General features: G+C 41.4%; 1 protein-coding gene across 16 annotated transcripts in view; it reads left to right on the forward strand.

Moving 5' to 3' along the window:
- The window catches only part of KMT2C (lysine methyltransferase 2C), a 143,104-nt gene that overhangs the window by 104,990 nt on the left and 16,408 nt on the right, over nt 1-21,706 (forward strand). For 14 of the 16 annotated variants that reach the window (XM_083405853.1, XM_083405863.1, XM_083405862.1 and 11 more), the window contains 14 exons: nt 831-969; nt 1,129-1,343; nt 1,608-1,681; nt 2,518-2,700; nt 3,706-5,784; nt 6,477-6,781; nt 7,590-9,376; nt 10,951-11,062; nt 11,451-11,529; nt 11,983-12,046; nt 12,725-12,957; nt 14,581-16,263; nt 18,438-18,650; nt 20,707-20,871. In XM_083405853.1, the coding sequence (XP_083261979.1) occupies nt 831-969; nt 1,129-1,343; nt 1,608-1,681; nt 2,518-2,700; nt 3,706-5,784; nt 6,477-6,781; nt 7,590-9,376; nt 10,951-11,062; nt 11,451-11,529; nt 11,983-12,046; nt 12,725-12,957; nt 14,581-16,263; nt 18,438-18,650; nt 20,707-20,871 (7,331 nt within the window). The remainder of the gene's footprint in view (nt 1-830; nt 970-1,128; nt 1,344-1,607; nt 1,682-2,517; nt 2,701-3,705; nt 5,785-6,476; nt 6,782-7,589; nt 9,377-10,950; nt 11,063-11,450; nt 11,530-11,982; nt 12,047-12,724; nt 12,958-14,580; nt 16,264-18,437; nt 18,651-20,706; nt 20,872-21,706) is intronic. The other 2 variants (XM_083405854.1, XM_083405855.1) reach the window with 1 other exon arrangement.

Genomic DNA, 21,706 nt, shown 5'->3' on the forward strand with positions numbered 1-21,706 from the left:
GAGGACAGTAGTGAGCAACCTGTGGCCTTGTGGCTGCATCCAGCCCTTTGGTTAGTGCAGGCCCACTCTTTCTTTCTCTTCCAAGTTGTATGTGTATGTGTGAGAGAGAGGTAGAAAGAGGAAGAAAAGTGGCAGAGAACATTCTTCAGTGCTGCAAATTCCATCCATTTTTGTCTCTTCTCTTCCCTGCCCCACAGTTGCTCAGCTCCTGGCAAATTCTCCCTGAAGAAAGGTATCCCTTGACAGATTCCCTGCCCCCACTACTTCATTGGTTCCCACCCCTGTACCCAAGGATGCTTGGCCAACATCTTTTCAGCTCCTCCTGTCTCCAGCCAAGGAATAAGGATCGTTATATGTTCCTGAAACCAAACCTTGCCTTCTTTACAGCATCCCAGAACCCAGAAAACAATGCCAAAACAAGTCTTTAGTCTGCAAAATAGCATGATGTGAGAGGCAGAGTTATTTGAGCTTAGTCCCTGGATGTTATCTTCTTTCAAAGTCTTCAAAACAGACTAAAATTTTTGAATGTTTAATATTTGGTATATGCAGAAAATGTCCCTTCAAATGGTTTAGTTTAGTACTGTGAAATAGTGAAGCAGAGTTTTAGTTTGCTTTTCACATGCAAAGTACTACTATTACATTTCCCCCCCCCCCCTGAGTATTGGCTTTCAGATAGTAATCAGTTTTTTACTTATGATATTTTAGATTGTTCAAGTTATTGTGCTTTATGGTATTGTGAGCCACCTTGGGGTGGGCTATGCCCCAAAAGCCCATATGTAAATAAATTACTATAAATAAATATTATTTGTGTTTTCAACTTTTCTTTAAAGGAGAGAATGCATTTTCAAGAGTTCCACTTATAAATGGCCTAATTGGACCAAGCCCCCATCTCCCTCATACAACTTTGGTTCCGGGAGGAGGTATAGGCTCATTTTCTACTATAGCACAGCCACCATACACAGACACAAGGTGAGTCAAATCATGTTGCTAACGAGTTGGGCTCTCTGATTTCTCTTCTTCCCGGGTTTTAGAGTAACCAAAATTATTAATAATTTTGAGGTGTTGCTAATTTGTGTGTATTTCAGTATACTGAAATGAACAAATCCATATTTTGCTTTGCTTTGCCAGGGATAAGAATACAGCATTTAATGCAGTGCTGAATGATCCCACCAGTTCTTGGGTTCCGTCTGCTACACCACTGGATGGTGAAGGTGATACCATGTCTAACGCACAGAGAAGCACTCTTAAGTGGGAAAAGGAAGAAGCACTTGGTGAAATGGCAACTGTAGCACCTGTTTTGTACACGAATATCAATTTTCCAAATCTAAAGGAGGAGTTCCCAGGTATGTTATAAATTGTAGAATCATAAAATTGGAAGGAACCTTAAAAGTAATCTTATCTAATCCAACCTCTTGCCAGTACAGGAAGTCCACTGAGTTAAACCTTGCATTACAAATCTGTTAGGCACCAATCTTATTTCATAAAGTTCAGCTTTTCTGAATTCTGAAAAAGGCAACAGTTTCATGTTTACTGTTTACTGATGCATTGATGATATTCCTAATACAAAATAACAAAATCTTACTCCTTTTTCTCCTCTGCATTCTCAGATTGGACTACAAGAGTGAAGCAAATTGCTAAATTGTGGAGGAAAGCAAGCTCACAAGAAAGAGCTCCATATGTGGTAATGAGTATTTGCCATTTTTGTTGAAACAGAAAAAAATGTTATGTCTCTGATTTCCATTAATTAGTCTAAAAGTATTTTAAGTTTTAAAACTGCTATAAAGCACACTGCTTCTGCAAAGTGCATTTTACATACATGAATTTCAGTTAGTTTTCTTAATTTATTTTTTATGGATTTGGGGCCATGCCTGCTTTCTTCTGGCTGCTCTTTTGCATCTCTGAAAACCTAGTGTTGAATTTACATACTAAACTTTTAGTATGTAAATTCCTCTGGAAAAGTAAAGATCATGAACATCACCCGGAAATTAATTCCTATAGCTGTTTTTAAATGGTTAAACTGATTATATTATTAACTGAAGTGATGTCTGTGGTTTTTTTTTTAAAAAAAATCCCATTTGCTCTGTTTAGTGCTTACAGTGGTTAGCTTGATTTTGGATATTGTCCTAATTCTCTTCATATGTTTAATGAAATAGTGAAGCTGCTGTTGGTGCAAAACACATGGATAGGACTCTTTTTCTTGTACTGTTTTTGTGTGTGTGTGTGTGTGTTTGCTAACTGCACCTTTGATATGACATAGGTGCATTAACCTTACTTTGTGTGTCTAGGAAGATTAGTAGTTCACAGGTACCATAAGACTCTTTGTTTTCGCTACAACAAACAAACATGGCTACCTTTCTGGAAATGTAACCGAGGGTGTCCTAGTTTCTTATTTCCTATGTGCAATTTATTCAAACCCCGTAAACCGCTTGTGGGTTTTGTGTTGGTAATAAAGAATGGCATTACTTCCAATATCAGTCTAAACAAGTCTAAAAAATTACATGTGTGCTTGTTTTGCAGCAAAAAGCCCGAGATAATAGAGCTGCCTTACGGATCAACAAAGTGCAGATGTCTAATGATTCCATGAAAAGGCAGCAGCAGCAGGATAGCATTGATCCAAGCTCTCGTATCGACACTGAACTCTTTAAGGACCCATTAAAGCAGAGGGAATCAGAGCATGAGCAAGAGTGGAAATTTAGACAGGTGTGTTGCATTTGGTCTTTGATTCCCCCTTTTGTCTAGTACATCTGGAGAAAGAGCTGCCCTTAATTAACATCAGATGCTAGGAAAGGAAGTAGTAGTTTATCATATACTTTGTATATGGGCTGGGTACAGCAATTATAGGTAGCCTTTGAAGTGACATCTACATAATCATAGCACCTTAACTGAGAATTCTCAATTTAAAGTAACAAAAAGTGAGGCTAAAATTAAACTTCCTCCATTTGCTACCGTTTTGTGACTGGCTCCATCCCCATACCTCCTCTGTGTAGACTGGTAGGTCTCAGTAAGCTTTAGGGCCCTCAAATTGGCCCTGTGGTAAGAAAGTTTAAGAAGCCCCACCATACTGCAAATGCCTGAAGAACTCAAAGCCATTTCATAGTTCAGCTTCTCGGTGAGGCACCACATTTGAAGGAGGTAATTCTCAAGTCATGAGCATTTGTAGAGGCTACTTGTAGCTATTACAAATGCATCAAGGATTATTTCCACATGGTGTTTCACAAGAAAGTTAGCAGGTTTTCCCCCACTAGTGAAATAAAATGTCATTTTGATAGTCAGTGCATTTAGCATATGTAGACCAATGTATTGTGAGCTGTATGCTATGTTAGCTCATGTGCCAAGCCATCATAGGGATAATTTTGTGTGAGATAAGAAACTCAAAATAGGACCTTTAAAAATAAAGTTCATGAGCCTCTCATGACTTTCATCTTGGATGGAATGTCCAAGAAAGTTATACAGTATCCCTGTATCTTTTAACAGAAGTTGTCTTTCTTCTTCAAATTTAAGTATATATTCTCAGAAATGTGCACGTTTGATATTAGTCATCTGGAAGCCTGCATAAATAATATACATATTAGAAATAATTGGCCCCATATCCTTAATTTGTTGGAACTTTTCAAATGACCTTAAAATGTGCTTATGAGTTCTTTACTATTGTTTGATTTCCTGATAGTTATAATTCAACCTGGTTTTTTTCCTTTCCTAAAACAGCAAATGCGTCAGAAAAGTAAACAGCAAGCTAAAATTGAAGCAACTCAGAAACTTGAGCAAGTGAAAAATGAGCAGCAGCAGCAACAGCAGCAACTGCAGCAACAACTTGGGTCACAGCAGCTTTTGAACCAGTCAGGTTCAGACACACCTAGTAGTGGGATTCAAAGTCCTTTAACCCCTCAGACTGGCAATGGAAGTATGTCACCTGCACAACAGACATTATATACAAAACAGGTTCCTGGTACCCCTACTTCTACACCTTCTGATGTTTTCTTAAAGCCACAGGCCCCACCTCCACCTGCGACACCAAATAGAATGCCTGTTCAAGATGCACATTGCCAGGCACCATCACAGCAGATGTTTCCTCCTTGCTCCTCTACCAGACCACCTTCTCCTGTTGACCCTTATGCAAAAATGGTGGGAACTCCTAGGCCACCACCTGTTAACCAAAATCAAAACTTTGTCAGAATAAATTCTGTTACACCAGTAGATATCTGTCCACCCCCTTCACCCCTATCCAGGCCAGCTCAGGCATCTGAATCAACAGGGAGCAGGCCATCACCTGTCAGAGATTCATGTTCTTTGTCTCCAGTCAACAGTGACCCTTATGCAAAAGCTCCAGATACACCCAGGCCTACAATGGGAACGGAACCTTTCTCCAAACCTTTGGGAATATCAAGATCACCTTTAATTGCAGAACAACCAGGGAAAGGATCTTTATCAGTGGCAAACAGCGACCCCTTTGCTAAACCACCTCCAAGAACAGATGCGTTTCAAAGGCCCCGGATGTCTCCTGCTGACTCATATGCACGCCCACCATTGACTCCCATTCCTGCTGTTGAGGGAAGTCCTGGCCCATTTAAAACTCCAATGCGCCCAACTCAGTCCCCACAAGATCCGTATGCTTCAATGCCACCAACACCACGGCGCATGTCTGTGGACCCCTATGAACGGCCTGTTTTGACACCAAGGCCAGTAGATAGCTTTTCACACAATCCATCTAATGACCCATATAGTCAGCCTCCCCTGACTCCGCATCCAGCAATAAAAGAGACTTTTGCCCACCCACAAAGAGTAGTGCGAAACCAGGGTGATTCTTTTTCTCAGTCTGGAACTATTTCAAGGGCAGTTGCTCAGGACCCCTACGCCCAGCCTCCGGGTACTCCTCGGCCTGTCTCAGACCCCTACGCCCAGCCTCCGGGTACCCCTCGGCCTGTCTCAGATCCCTACGCCCAGCCTCCGGGTACTCCTCGGCCTGTCTCAGACCCCTACGCCCAGCCTCCGGGTACTCCTCGGCCTATTGCAGACCCCTACGCCCAGCCTCCAGGTACTCCTCGGCCTGTCTCAGACCCCTACGCCCAGCCTCCCGGTACTCCTCGACCTGTCTCAGACCCCTACGCCCAGCCTCCGGGTACTCCTCGGCCAGTCACAGACCCCTACGCCCAGCCTCCGGGTACTCCTCGCCCCACTGCTGTTGACCCATACATGCATCAGCCACTCACACCAAGACCTTCACAGACTGGAGACTTATTTGCTCAGGTTTCAGCTAATCAAAGGCATTCTGATCCATATGCCCAACCGCCAGGTACACCAAGACCGGTTAGTAGTGATCCATATTCTCAACCACCAGCAACACCAAGGCCTGGAATTCCAGAACCTTACAGTAGACCAGCCCTAATGTCAAATCGTGATCCTTATCTGCAGGCATCACAGAACAGGACCTTACCTGGGACATTTGTAAGGCCATCAGATCCGTGTTCTCAGCCTCCAAAGCTATTGGGACCTGCTGTGACAGATTCTTTTAGCCATGCTTCAACAGCACCACCTTGTGATCCTTATGATCAACCTCCAATGACTCCAAGACCTCAGCCAGAAACTTTTGGAACCGCTCAGCTTCCCCACGATGTTGCAGATCAGCCAAGATCTGGATCAGAGGGGAATTTGGGCTCATCTGCAAACTCTTCCATGAGCTTGCAGGGAAAACAGTTCCCCCAAGCTTCTCCTGGCCCAGTACCAACAGCTGGAGCAACAAATACGCAGACCACAATGTCTCAGGCAGATGCAGAAAAAATAAGACAAGTGAGTTTACTGTTGTTGAATAACGTGCTTGTGAAAACCATGAGATGCCAGAGTTGATAGAACTTATCAATTGTGGCTGTGTTGTGTCAGTAAATCATTTCTTTTATACTATAAGATGCAGGTATTTTGTATTCTGTGGCAGTAGTCTTATCATCAGTATCAGGCCTTTAACACTGTCTGTATCCTAGTGAAACCACTTCAGGGTTTACTGGTGACTACAAAGCCCTGAACAACATAGAATCGAGATACATGAAGGAACACGTAGTCCTTTATTTTCCTTCCTCTGCTTTAAGAACTGCCAGGGATGCCCTTCTGCTTGTCCCATCTCTTGAGGGGTACTCAGTTACACAGTATAGGATCTTCTCAGTGGTGACACCCCAATTGTAGAATAATCTCCCCCTCGAGATAATGGCTGGTGCGGACATTGTTTAGTGTTTTTAGCACCAGCTAAAAGCTCATCTCTTCCTTCAGGCTTCTGATGCAGAGAGGGGAACTGATTTTGTGATATTAATACTGGAAGGAGATATGTGTTACTTATGTGCTTTTTCTATGTTCTTCTAATGTTTTATTTACTGTTTGTTCTGTTTTGATGTTTCATTATGTATATAACCTGTCCTGGGATCACTTGCTGATGAAGGGTGGGATAAGAATGAAATAAATAAATGAGCTGAATTGTTTTTGTTCCCTGTCAGCGCCAGAAATTACGTGAGATTATTCTGCAGCAGCAGCAACAAAAGAAGAATGCAATCCGTCAAGAGAAAATGCCACAAGAGCCTACCACAGCACCTCATGCAGGATCTACTCAACCATGGCAGCAACAAGAAAATCTGAACCAGATTTTTAACAGGCCTCCTCCTCCATATCCTGGGAATATTAGGTCAGCCATTGTCCCTCCCAGCGGACTGAGGTTCACAGGATTTCCCATCGATGGGCAGTTTAATAGACCCCAATTTCCAGGAGATATGGGTGGAATGGCAATGAGACCTCATGGAATTAGGTATACTTCTTGATTACTTCATCATAAAATATGTCATTGTTTAATAAATTTGTGGGTTTTTTTCTATATGTTTTAAGTGTTGGTTATATTAAGTGACCCTTTAAAAATGTTCCGGTTTAAAATTATATCTGAATGTAATACTGCAAACACATTAAAGGCTACACTCGGCCACTTTAAATTGAATTCATGACCCTTTTATCGAACCTGCTGAACATTTGCTTTTCTGTGAAAAACAACAAAGCAGGGGCAAAAATATGTGACCTCTTCATGTAAGTGATCTTGCTTAGAATCCTTAATTTCAAAATTGTTCTACAAGTAGGTTTAAATTCTTTAGTGCAAAATATATGACACAACAAAGGTATGTTCTGGGAAGTGATGAGGCTCTATTGAGACTGTAGGTTTAAGGGCAGACTATAAATAATATATTGCAAACTTGTATTTCCTTATCGCAGTAAATGCTTGTTTAGCCCAGATAATACATGGATTAGCCTGAAACTTGATTTTTTTCACTTGTTTTTCTTGATTATTTCAATAGTTATGTAAATTGCCTTAATTTAAACCAGTTCCACTCTGTTTTGACGCCTACTCTGGATTTCATCAAAATATGAAGATAAACATGTATTGCTACTTTAGATGTAATGACCATCTAGTCCAATAATTTGTTTCAGTAACAGCCAGTCAGAATGTAAATTGGCTAGCAAAGGTGTCATTTCAATTGATTCAAAAGATATAATATCCCACAAAATTGGTTTGTTGTGTAAACTTTCTACAGTGTACAATCCAAGTCAACCAAATTTTTTTTCCCCAGATTTGGTTTTTCTGGAGGTGGTCATGGTCCTCCACCATGTCAAGAACGTTTCCTTGGGCCTCCCCAGCAAATGCAACGTGCTGGAGTTCCACCACAACTCAGAAGATCAATTGACATGCCTAGACTCCCTAACAAGCCACAAATGGGCAACCCTATTGGACTCTCGCAGCATTTCCCACCACAAGGTATTCAGGTTCAACAGCACAACATCATGGGGCAGGCATTTATTGAGCTCTGTCACAGAGCACCCGAAGGCAGGCCAAGACTTCCTTTTAATTCCTCATCAGCTGTTACGAACACAGTCCCCCAGCATCAACAACATACAGGATTTGTACCTAGACAGGACTGTCAAGGCCCAAGACACCTAGAGCCCACAAGACGTAATTCTCAAAGCCTAAACAATCCATTGCATGTGGCAACTGGTTTGGAGCATTTACCACCAGGTCAGCAAGCTATAGTGAATCCCAACCAACCACCTGTATTAGTCATGTGTTCTTTAGGTCATCCACCAGTTAATGATGCTTTTTCAGGAGGTTCTTTGCCAACAGCAACACCTACTGAGGCAGCAAGTGACTTACAGATTCCCAACCAACCCACTGATGGGTTAGAAGAAAAGCTTGATCCTGATGACTCCTCTGTAAAAGATTTAGATGTCAAGGACCTTGAGGGTGTTGAGGTTAAAGATTTAGTTGATGAGGACCTTGAAAATCTAAATCTAGACCCAGAAGATGGCAAAGGAGATGAACTGGACACATTAGATAATCTTGAAACAAATGATCGCCACCTTGATTACCTCCTAAGATCGGGCGAATTTGACATAATTGCCTACACTGATCCAGACCACGATTTGGGTGACAAAAAAGGTATGTTTAGTGAGGAGCTAGATCTTAATGTCCCCATAGATGAAATACAAGGCAAAGCAGAAGATACTCAGCAAAAGCAGCAGGATGAAAAACCTGCCACTCCTACAGCACTGTCTCCTCAGAAAAAAACAGCTGAAGTCAGTGAAATTAAAACAGAAGTTATGTCTCCAAACACATTAGAAGAAACTAAATCTGAAAGTGAAAAAAGAGGTGTAAGTGTGGCATCCTCTGGCACTCAGTTTATGACTGAAACAGAGTTACACGATGGAGAGGCAACATCTGTGATGCCCCATAATGTGGAATTACCTGGCAAAACAAATATGAATGAGGAGATCACTGTGCCCAGCTCAGATACTGTTCCGGGCCCTGCTCCAACATCAGCTCAAGGTTCTTGCAATCTCTCTGGATCCACTCCTGTTCTTACAAGTTTGTTAGCTAATGAGAATTCAGAAAACCCTGATGTCGGGCCTCTGGGCTCTCCGCCTAATCCACAGCCAGCAGCACAAATCAACCCTGTTTCAAGTATGCCGCAAACTTTAATGACATCTGCTGGTCAAACCATGGAAAATACTGTACCTAATGTGAACATGGTTCCACAAATAAGCCATAACTTCTCACAAGGGACAGCGGTAAATCCAGCCTTTATTCCTGGCCAGACAGCTAATAGCTTTGGGGCAGTGCAGCCTGGTAATCAAACTGTGCCTGCTGTAAATCGACCCGGCCCCAGTGGTATGCCTGGGCCACAGCCGATGATGATTCCGCAAACATTAGCCCAGCAGCAAAACCGAGAGAGGCCTCTTCTGCTAGAAGAACAGCCTCTTCTGCTGCAAGATCTTTTGGATCAAGAAAGGCAAGAGCAGCAGCAGCAGCGACAGATGCAAGCCATGATTCGCCAGCGTTCAGAGCCATTTTTCCCCAACATTGGTATGTTTTTGTTTTTTCTTTGATAATGCTAAGTGCGATAGAATCTACAACCATATACCGTATTTTTCAGTGTATAACACCCCCCCCCGGTGTATAATACACCCCCTATTTTGGGTGACTCAAAATTAAGAAAATACACTCGGCACTATCTGTGTATAAGACAACCCGAATTTTAAACATTATTTTAACATAAAAAAAACCCTAGTCTTACACATGGTAAAGTACGGTATTAATACTCGGAATGTCCACCATTTGATAAAATTTATTATCTCTATTGTGTTTTCTAATTTGTTTAATCTGTATGTAGAAAAAAAGAAAATTGGAATTGGTCCGAGAGGTTTTCTGTTCCTGCAGGGAAAGTGTGTATTTGGAATGCAATAGACATACCGGTAGCTTACTGAGCAGCTGAAAACGTGGATTATAGAAGCCAAAATATTTATCTGGTGCCTAGTCTGAAACAATGCTGTCAACTTCATTTGAATTTTGGGGGTGGGGGGCTGCCAGTCCATTTTTACTGGCCCTCCTAGTTTAGGAAGGAGGAATATGAGTGGGAATTTGGGTGAGAAGTAAAGGTGAAGGGAATAATTTGGGACAAGGTGCATCATATTAGGTGTCTTCCACAAGGGGAAGAGCAAATATGATTCTTCATTCTGCCAAACTCTGTTCATGTTCTGTATTTGCATATGCATTCAAGTGTGTGTGTGTGTGTGTGTGTGTGTTTCTGTTCAATTGGATTGGGCAAGCAGGTGCAGATCAGTTACTCTGCCACTCCTTATAACCACATTCCCCACTGGTATATTCTGTTTTCAAATTCCAGTTAATATGTTAATATTCTTGTTGTCATTGTATATTCTTTGTTTTGGATTCAGAGCATGGTATAACATGCTCTGCAGGTATGAGTATGGCAAAAACCTACCTTTGCTATTTGCATAAGGCCAAGAATGTCATGTTAGCAAGTCAGTTAGGGAGAGATCACTGCTCCAGCTCTCACTTCAATTTATTGAAATTTGTATAAATTGTGAGCTTACTCGGTTGAAGCAAGCTAGTCAGAGGAAATCCTTGAGGAAAGACTCTGTCATGAAGGCGACAGGTAGAGTAAAAACCTCAAAGCAAATACATGAGTGGGTGAAAGCAATCTACACAGTCCATTACCAGACATCCCTCCCTCTCTCCCTCCAGCAATATGGTTACTTCTCTTGCAAACAAGGTATTATGCTGCTGGCACTTGCTCAGGGCTAGTATAAAGAGGGAATATGGCACCTAAGAGAACTGCTTTTGTCTAAAACATTCCCTATGATTCCTATCAGCATTCTAGCATCAATCTATTAAAGTCACCCTGTCTTAATGTAGTTTGAGCCAATTATTAAGTGTGAATTTCTAAAAGACCTATAGTAACCACAGTAAATTATCTTTAAAAATAATTAAAAGATCAGTGGACCAGTTTTTCTGTCATAATTATGAAACTTTTAAAAATGGGCCTCAACTGGTTAGCAGTGGTGAACAAATGATGTGCTTATCCACACTGGCTATTTTATATAATAAATACTTATTCTTCTTAAATTTTGGTTTCATAGATTTTGATGCAATCACTGACCCTATAATGAAAGCGAAAATGGTGGCTCTGAAAGGGATCAATAAAGTAATGGCACAGAACAATATGGGCATGCCACAAATGGTCATGAACAGGTAGGCAAAGATTGTGAATATTTTAGCTTCTCATAGATATCAGCATGAGTTTCTGCTCACTGAAATTTCAGTTTATTCTGATAGCTGTTACCTTCCTTGGGAGGTTAGCAAAGTAAATTTTAGCGTTAATTTTACCATTAATCATTCATTTCCTATTTTGTGATTCATGTCATACCCACAAACAGCTGTATTCCTCTGCACATAGCAATAACTCTGTGGTATGCAGAAAAGGGCAGGGGCTAGGAATGTGAAGCAGCAGACTGGGCATGCCCAGGAGCACACTGTTTCCCTGCTGAGATTAGTTATATCAGAATCTCATATTATTAACACTTCATTAATTTTAGCTGTAAAACAAATCCAAAATGTGATTTTATATACCCATTACTAGATTTGCCTTTATGGGTCAAGCAGTGCCAGGAGTACCAAGCGGTGAAAGCCAGAATCTTGTCCAGCAAGCAATCACACAGGTAACGTGTCCTGAAATTTGAAGTAAAGCAGATTTTCGTAAGTGGAATTGTGGTCTAAAAGCTGCTGTGCTATAATGGATAGAGCATTCAGACAAACCTGCATCCATATCCACAGCCACTAATGTTTTCATGAGTTGAGTAAGTCTCTGGCCTGAAACGCTAGACATTTGAATTGTTGTCCTTACCTGATATGAGCAGGTGAGTTGCACTGTTACACCTTATTGCAATGATCATCTCTTTGTCAGAGGAGCTCATCATCCCACAAGGGAAGCAGGATGTTTTCTGGACTGGGTCCATAACTATGCCACAACCTATAACCCAAACTCAGTAGCAGCAGCCTCTTGACCACATGTTGAATGTAGCACAGTTTCCCACTCCTCACAGCTTCAGAGCAACTGTAAAACAGAATTTTGTTTAACACACTCTGTTTCCCCCCCTCCCCCCCCTTTCAAGGATGGAAACCTAACACCGCAGATGTCTAGGCCCAACCCTCCAAATTTTGGTCCTGGTTTTGTAAGTAAGTATCTAACTCTCATAAACTGATATTAGACTTTGAAGCCAACTCCATGGGCACATATTATATTTCAGAACACACACAGCTTATTTACAAGCCTTTTCAAAGACAATAATTGAATTATGACACAATTAACTGAAATATTCTGAGCCAGTGCATAGTAAGTTTTTGAAATGTTACAACCTACCGAACTTATAAAGTTATAAACTTATAAAAAGTAGAAAAACCAGTTGCAGAAACATCTCAGAATAATTAGCATTGCTTAGATGATAATAATATTTGAGTAATAATGACTAACCTGACATTCATTTTCATATGTATTTTATATAAACCTATTTTTAAAAGGGGGAGGGAGATTTTGTAGCCCCATTGTCAGTTTCAAAGGGGTAGCACTTGATTCCTTGGTTAGGGTAAGAAAATATTGGCCTTAAATTCTGCCTTGAAAGATGTTAATGCATACTTGCATGCTCCAGATTTTGTTGATGCTTTACTTCCTCTTTTCTTATTTTATTCAAAATAATTTATTTTTTCTCTATTACAAAAAGAGAAAGGTGTTAATACTTGGGGGGGGGGCTGATATAAAAGAAAATCCCTCCTTTTTGAAATCAGTTTGAAAACGATATTTGTGAAAGTTTGCAAAACCCATGGTAAGAAAATTCATTTGTTGTGTTTTATCCTTAGATGATTCACACAGAAAGCAATATGAAGAATGGCTACAAGAAACACAGCAGCTTCTTCAGATGCAGCAGAAATTCCTTGAAGAACAAATTGGAGCACACAGAAAATCAAAAAAGGCACTATCTGCAAAACAGCGCACTGCAAAGAAAGCTGGTCGAGAATTCCCAGAGGAAGATGCAGAGCAGCTTAAGCATGTTACTGAGCAGCAGAGTATGGTTCAAAAACAACTTGAACAGGTGAGAGTTTATCAATAACTAAATTGCAAGTGTTCCAACAGCAACAATTTTAAAACTGGCAGAAGAGGTGGTAGCAATTTTTTATAAAGAAACAAAAGTATAAGATTCAGACCCACATAAGTATTTTTAGATTTTCACATACTTATTGTCCCCTGTCAAAGCTATCATTTTTGAACAGGTTAGAGCAGGTTGTGGTATTCCCAAAATTTAAACCTGGTCTAGTCTAACCTTTGACTTGATTTTGGGACAAAAATGGTCTTGACTGCCCAGGTGCCTGGCCTGTGCCACAGAGCAGACAGAACAAATACAACCATGTTGTTTCTCCTGGACCTCTCAGTAACATTTGATGCCATCATCTATAGTACTCTTCTGGATAGCCTCTCTGGAATGAACTTGAAGATATGGTGGATTGGGCCTTTTCTGGAGAGGCGGGTCCCGCAGGTGCTGCTGAAAGACTTCTGTTTCCCTGTGCTTTTAACATTCATATGGAGTCAGAGAGAGACGTTACCCAGAGGTTTGGGATGAATGTAAATAGGTAAATATGAATACACGGGTATAGAGAAAAGCATAGCACACAGCTTTACCTTGCATTCCCATTTACTACCAGGGAGGTGGTAGAAATCCTGAGCAGGTGTCTGCAGGCAGTTCTGGAATGGCAAACAAGCTGAAACGTAATCCAGCTAGGATGGTACTGTTGACCAATAATAACATTGATCTGGCTATGACTGGAGTTGCACTCTTTCTGAAGAGTCAGGTCTGCAGTTCAGGGGTTTTCTTGAACCCACTTTAGGTGTTCATAATGGGGCTTAAATAACCACACATAGTAGGGAGAGCATGAATAAACACAGTAACTCTGTCCCCATCTCCATTGCCCTCCAGATGTTCAAGGGTAACTATCTTTAGCAGTGAAGCCTCCCTTATTTGTGGAGACTCCTACTCATTTTGGGACCCTGATTTTCTAGTTGCCCATGAGCTGGGGGCAGGGGAAGTGGAGCTACATTAATGTAATATAGTATAATACATACCAAATTAACAGAGTTAAAGTCAATCAAATTTATTGTGGCATAAGGTTTCATGGACTAGAGTTCACTTTATCACGGGCATGAAGTGTTAGCCTCCGTTGATAGTAGGCAAAGGTGAATACATGGGTATAGAGAAAAGCATATTAATCTATATTTCCTCTTGGCTAGCAGGGCTTGTATGTTGGGTGACGGTGCCACCTACCATACCATCCCTGCTAAGCCACAGGAAATCTACCCTTCAGGTGGGTCAGTTGTTCTGTTTCCCTTCAGCTAGCAGGGATGGTATGTTAGGTAGAGCCATAACCCAACATACCAGCCCTGCTAAGCTGAAAGAAATCTACCCAGTCGTTCTTTCCTTTGCAGCTCAAATGTAGACAATAAAAGGAAAAAGAGTGAATTTATATATCACAGAAATGAATATCAGTTAGCTCATTTAAAAAAAAAAAATTAAAGAAAGTTTGTAAAATGTGTCCAGTATTTTCTTAAATATTTTTTCATTGCTTATATGTATTAAGGTTCATTTTTTCACAGAAGTCTCCAGCTTAAGAAACAGAAAATGTACTTTTATGGGACATCAGTTAATAACATGCTTACATTGTAGATACGAAAGCAACAGAAAGAGCATGCAGAACTCATTGAAGAATATCGGATTAAACAGCAACAGTGTGGAATGGGACCCCATGCAATGATGCCAGGTATGCCTGCTCAGCCTGCAATGGTCACAGGAGGATCTCCACCAGCAGTGGGTCAGCAGAGTTTCCCAATGGTATCTCCACAGCTTCAGCATCAACAGCACGCCATAGTTGTTCCTGGACAACCCAATCCACCCAGAATGCCAAGTTTGCCTGGATGGCAACCTCCCAGTGCTGCTTCAGCACACATCCCACACAATGTACCAAGAATGCAGCCACCAATGGCACAGTTGCCAGTGAATCCTGTTACTCCCACTTCTGTGTCAGCTCCTAGCTCAAATGTGCAGTCAGGGCCACCACCACGTGTAGAGTTTGATGACAACAACCCATTTAGTGAAAGCTTTCAAGAGCGTGAGCGAAAGGAGCGTTTGCGAGAGCAGCAGGAAAGGCAACGAATTCAGCTTATGCAGGAGGTGGATCGGCAGAGAGCTCTGCAGCAGAAAATGGAAATGGAACAGCACAGTACAATGGGCTCAGAATTAAATGCCAGAACTTCTTTGCCTCAAATACCGTTCTTCAATTCAGACCTACCTTGCGATTTCATGCGGCCTCCACGGCCTCTTCAGCAATCTCCACAGCATCAACAGCAGCAGATGGGACCCGTTATGCAGCAAGGACCTCTAAACTCCCCACCTCCTTCCAGCTTTCCGCAGTGTAGTGAGCGGCAGCCAGTGGGATCTTCCTCCTTTGTTCCCGATCCTCCCCCAATTCCAGATGGAAGTCCCCCTTTCCATTCTGTCAAGCAGCCGCGTGGAAGCTTTTCACAGTACCAGGTTCGGCCTCAGTTTGCCACTGGTCTGCCTGGAGTTTCTCCTGGAACTGGCAGTGGTCCCCCCTGTGGTCAGGACGCCATGCCCCATGGAACAAACTTTCCTGGAACAAGTCAGTCTCTCATCCAGTTGTATTCTGATATCATTCCAGAGGAGAAGGGCAAAAAGAAAAGAACCAGAAAGAAGAAGAAAGAGGACGATGCTGAGTCAGTAAATACCCCATCAACCCCACATTCAGATATAACTGCACCCCCAACTCCAGTTGTTTCAGATGCTGTCTCCACCCCAACAGTTGGCACGCCTGGTGAACTTCCACGGCATCCAGGAGAATCGGAGGCAGAGGAGCTGCCAGGCTCATCCCCTCCAGATGCTGCAGAGAGTCAGTCTTCCTTAGAATTGAAAAGTCAGCTCTCCAGTACTGATTTGCCACAGAACATATTGCCTGAGCAGCCAGGCATGAACCAGGAGACAGACAAGGACAAGCCAGAGGCTTCTATGAGCATTCAGGAAATTAATCAGGAAAAGACAAGCGCTGATCAATGCCCTAGTGAGGCTGAGCCTAAGATGGAGAATGAAAATGGCATTAAAGTGGAAGAGGAGAAAGCTACTGTGCAGCCTTCCCCTTCTTTGCAGAATCAGACACAACCTGACAGCATTCCAGCAGCAAAAGGGGAATCAGGGAATGAACTCCTCAAACACTTGCTTAAGAACAAAAAATCTGCCTCTCTTTTCAAGCAGAAAGCAGAAAGCAGCTTACAGTCAGAAGAGAGTGCTAAGGAGAGCAAATTCGTGGGGAAACGGGATCCGATGGAAGGCAGCATGGTAACCAATTTTTATTATTAACATCCAGACTTAGAGGGTATTGGAAATGATGCAGCATTGTGTATTTATTTTAATTTTTTTTTGTAAATTTAAAATAGCCCAGCCGCTAAGGATATGCCCTTTAAAAAAACAAAGGCAGTACTGGTTGAACATGTTCCTCCTTCACAATGCTCTGTGTATGGGCTTTCACACCCCCCCCTAGAGGTCATCAAGTAAAGCAGGAAATGGAGAAGCATGATTCAAAGGCAGACTCCACAGCCTTTGAATACATAGTTGCAGCATCTCAGCCTCTATGCGTGACAAATATACAGAGCTACTCGCAAGCAACTGTTTTAGTGAATATCCAGTTTAGATGTGAGGAGAAGCTTAAGATTGTATGGAAAATTATAAACCTCAGTTTTCCTTTGACGTGCTGGATTATGGTCCCTGAATAGATACTATCATAAAGTAGTCATTTGTTTATATTAGATAAGGAACGGCAAAAGTTCTTGTATTTTTGATTTTAAGGTGTGTGTTTTTAACACTTGAGTCACAAACTCAAAATAAGTTAGTTTGAGCACAGTAATAAACTAGTGGTGTTCACTGATGAAGATATTCTGCACCTTAGAAAAAATAACTATAGTCATGCTGAACACTGAATAATATATTTTGTCAGCCAATTTAGTAATTCATAGCTAACATATCTTCCAGGGAGTCACTCTTGTACTTTCATAAACTCTTGTGCCTCCCAGAGGGAAACCTGTTGTTGTGAATTGATAATTGCACAATATTCTTGAAAACTGGATAAAACCAGTGCTTGGAAGGTTTTGCTGCCATTAGCACTCTGTTTTTGTATGTAAATAAATTATACTGATAATTTTAAAATGGCTTTTGTATTCAAACTTAAAAGCTATAATTTTTAATGACAGTGATTCTTGGTTTGACATTATTGGAATCTAAGATCAGAGAGCTCATTTGTGTCTATGAAATATTACTGTAGAATGCTGGAGTTCTGATTTCATTAGGTGTGTATGTTTTGTCATTATTGCAGCCTGTCAAGAGACTCTGGACATTGTTAAGCAAAACAACATGTTAACAAAAATACTAGGGCAGGGAGGAATCACATAGAAAGGGTGGCATTTCTCTAGCATGGGTGCAATTATATACTTCTAAACTTCTGTTTCTCTTCACCCTCCTAAAATCATTAATGCCACTGGTAATTGTAGTGCTTTCTTTTTTATTGTTGTTTAGCTTTTTTCTAAAAGTGAGGGGGGTGCCTGTACCTCAAAGAGTTATGATTTCTGCATGTTTTCCATATATTTATCATTTAAATTTGGGCAGTAACAAAAAAGCATTCAAACCTATACATAAAATAGGAAGAAAAATATCTGCAACATTTGTGAGTCTCTGTACACCTTCTCCTTCAGTACTGCTTTTTAAAGAGCCAGGGTAGGATGGGTATTGCCAAAAGGAATGGGAGATGTGGAATTGATAAGCTATGTTTCAGGAGCCTGTAAGCTTGCACCTGGGACAAAGACCCCCACCAGTATTCCTGCTAGGAACTACTGTAAGCAGAGCTACAGCAAGGCTATATGAGTATGCAGATTTAAGTGATTGTGTGACATTGGCATCCAATAGACCAGTCCTCTCCCTTTCCTCATATCAGACCCCTTCTTGAAGGCTGAAGGGAAGCAGGCTGGATGCCTGATTAAAGAGTGCTGAGGAGATAGCAAAGATATATGGAGGCAGAAAAAGCAGGTGGTTTGGAAAGTCGCTTTAGAGTAAGCAGAAGCTAAAGTAATGAAAGGTGTAGCAATATCAGCTTGGGGCCCAGGAAATGAGGAAGGAAGGCAGTGTTTAAAGGGAGTAGCTGAGGTGACAAAGCATAAGGCAAAGGGGCAGGTGTGGCAGCAGACAGAGTTAAAGATGTGGTGAAAGCTTGGGATTTTGGAGACAAGGATGGGCAAAACCTCCTTGGAACAGGGAAGGAAAGATTTACTTGCCTCCATGCTCATTTTCATAATCGTGTTCTTACCATTTGGTGGGTGTCTTGCTTCTTATAGATAATAAACTAATAAAGTAATGCCAAATGTATAGTAGCATTATATGTTGCTTTATACGAATACAAAACAAAATGTTAAACTAAGTGATTTGAACTGATATATCTTTATCATTTCCCTCCCGTCCCCCATAAGCAATCATTAGGGAATCCATTGCAGGGTACATTTGGATGTGGTAACAGCCAGCTTCAGAGGGCAGATTTAGGACATGAAATGAAAAAACAACGAAATAAACGAACTCAGAGGGCGGGTGAGAAGGCAGCACCTCGATCTAAGAAGAGGAAAAAAGAGGAAGAGGAAAAGCATGCTATTTACCCTAACACTGAAACATTTATGCAGTTAAAACAGGTGAGCACTAAAGGGGTAAAGAACTTAAAAGATATATTATGTCACTGACTATACTGAGCAAGGTGATCACATGCAGCACCATAATGTTTAGGGTTTGTTAGTATGCTTGTTTATTCACAGTAGTTGATTACCTAGAAATACACGTTTTTACATTTTTAAGTGCACTTAATCTTTGCCTACAATCCACATCTAGATTTATTGTGATGCATGATGGTGCTGACATATTTGACTTGTTGCCCCCTGCAACATAATGTCAGTGTTTTAGGGATTGCATAGGGAGTGTTGATGAAAGAATGCAGCCAGGATCATGGAGAAGAAAGCAAGGAGACTGAGAAATGGCAAAGTGAAAGACGCTTGGTAAAGGCATAGGGCTAATGCATAAAAGACGAAGAAAGTGTCTGTTGGAAGGTAGGTAAAAATAATAAGGCTTGGAGGTGAGACAGAAGAGGCAGAACTATTGCAACTTTCCAAATCATCATGAAAACATTTTTTTTTTTTTAATTTTACGCAACAAGCTTTTAAAACAATGTGTTTGTTGTTCATTTATTATTAATAGAAGGTTGGGAAACAGTTGCAGTGCTCCACGGTTGGAGAGCCACTGTCCTGATGGTGTTAGCTTATTTTATTTGAGAGCAAAGTCTGCGAGCAAAAATGTATTGGTAAAGCCTGCTTACCTCACAGGTAGAGTGCATGAAAGGATGTAATTCCATACCTTAACCTGAGTCAGCAGTGTGATGCAGCAGCAGAAAAGCTAAAGCAATGCGGAAGTATAGTGTCTAGATCAAGGGAGATAGTAGCACCAATCTATTCTGCCTTGGTCAGTCCCCCAGTTCTGGGCGCCACAATTTAAGAAGGATATTGACAATCTGGAATGTGTGCAGGACAACCAAAATGATCAAGCGTCTGGGAACCAAGCCTTATGATGAGCAGTTGAAGGAGTTGGGTATGTTTAGCTTGGAGGAGACTAAAAGGAGATATGATAGTCATCTTCAGAAATCAGAAGGGCTGTCACAGGGAAGGTGGAGCAAGCTTGTTTTCTTCTCCTTTGAAGGGTAGGAGACAAATCAATGCTTGGACTACTGCAATGCGCTCTACGTGGCGGTATCTTTGAAGGTGACTCGGAAACTGCAATTAATCCAGAATGCGGCAGCCATACTGGTGACTGGGAGTGGCTGCCAAGACCATATAATGCTGTCCCTGAGAGATCTGCATTGGCTCCCAGCACGTTTCCGAGCACAATTCAAAGTGTTGGTGCTGACCTTTAAAGCCCTAAACGGCCTTGGTCCTGTATACCTGAAGGAGCGTCTCCACCCCCATTGTTCAGCCTGGACACTGAGGTCCAGCTCCAAAGGCCTTCTGGCGGTTCCCTCATTGCGAGGTTACAGGGAACCAGGAAGAGGGCCTTCTCGGTAGTGGCGCCTGCCCTCCCATCAGATGTCAAGGCAATAAGCAGCTATCTTACTTTTAAAAGACACCTGAAGGCAGCCCTGTTTAGGGAAGTTTTTAATGTTTAATGCTGTACTGTGTTTTTAATATTTGGTTGGGAGGCTGCCCAGAGTGGCTGGGGAAACTCAGCCAGATGGGCGGAGTATAAATTTATTATTATTATTATTATTATTATTATTATTATTATTATTATTATTTATTATTTCAAATTACAAGAAAAGAGATTCTGACTAAGCATTAGGAAGAACTCTGTTCAACCATGGAACGGACTACCATGGAAGGTGGTGGACTCTCCTTCATTGGAGGTTTTTAAATAGAGGTTGGATGGCAGTCTATCAGGGATTCCTGTAGCTGTGATTCCTGTATTGCAGGAAGTTGGACTAGGTGACCTTTGAGTTCCTTCCAACTCTACATTTCTGTGATTCTGTCTAAAGTCCTTTATGTAAAGTACTTGAAGGACTAACCTCAAGGCTAGTGTTCAATAAATGAGTTTTTAAAAAACCTTGGGCTTCTAATGGTCACAGTCATCTTAGTGTAATTGAGTGGAAATTTACAGTTCATTGTTGCATATTGCTAGTGAAAAATAATTACTACTCATCTTTTCCTACAGCAACTCTCTTTGCTGCCTCTAATGGAGCCGATAATTGGAGTGAGTTTTGCCCACTTTCTTCCTTATGGCAGTGGCCATCTGAATAGTGGAAATCGCCTTTTGGGAAGCTTTGGTAGTGCAACGCTTGACGGGGTATCAGATTACTATTCTCAGCTAATCTACAAGGTGTATTTTTTTTCTACATAGATTCTCCAAATGTTCTATACGAAACAAAACATTGGGATCCAGCAGTAGTTATACCACGGTGTTTCATGAGACATGCTGGATTTTAAAAGATTCCATTTTTCTTGTTCTCTCATTGCCAACTTTATTATTGTTCTTCTTCACTGGAAAGTGGTGAGGCATATTTAAAACAGAATTCTGCTTGTGCAACGGGACTTCCCCTCCCACACTGGCAGACATGGGGGGTGGGGGGGGGGCGCAGTTCTGATGCACAAGTGGAAGTCTACTGCCATAGTGGAACCACAGCATTGGATGTGACCCATTACTCACACTGTAAATATTTTTTATTCTATAACTATCTTTTCAAACTGATGCAATTGTGAAAGTTGTAATCCTAACCTTTAAAGTTTCTTTTTAAACAAAATTCCCAGTGCAATGCAAACACAAAATAATTTGAAGTCATAAAGGACTGTTAATTTGAAGGATAGTGTCTGTCCTTCCTTTCTTGTATGAATCACTCCATTTATTAGAGACAGAAAATTGCCTTAAACTGAGTCAGACCATTGGTCCATCTAGCTCAGCACTGTATACACTGAGTGGCAATGGTGCTCCAGGGTTTCAGACAGGGGACGTTCCTAGAGAGAAGATGCCATAAATTGAAATGTAAAGCAGATGCTCTACCACAGGCTTCCTCCAACTCGGCCCTCCAGATGTTTTTGGCCTACAACTCCCATGATCCCTAGCTAGCAGGACCAGTGGTCAGGGATGATGGGAATTGTAGTCTCAAAACATCTGGAGGACCGAGTTTGAGGAAGCCTTTAGATAGGTGGTGACTGAT

The sequence above is a fragment of the Podarcis tiliguerta genome, assembly GCF_965153285.1.
Source record: "Podarcis tiliguerta genome assembly, chromosome: 12".
Lineage (NCBI taxonomy): Eukaryota > Metazoa > Chordata > Lepidosauria > Squamata > Lacertidae > Podarcis > Podarcis tiliguerta.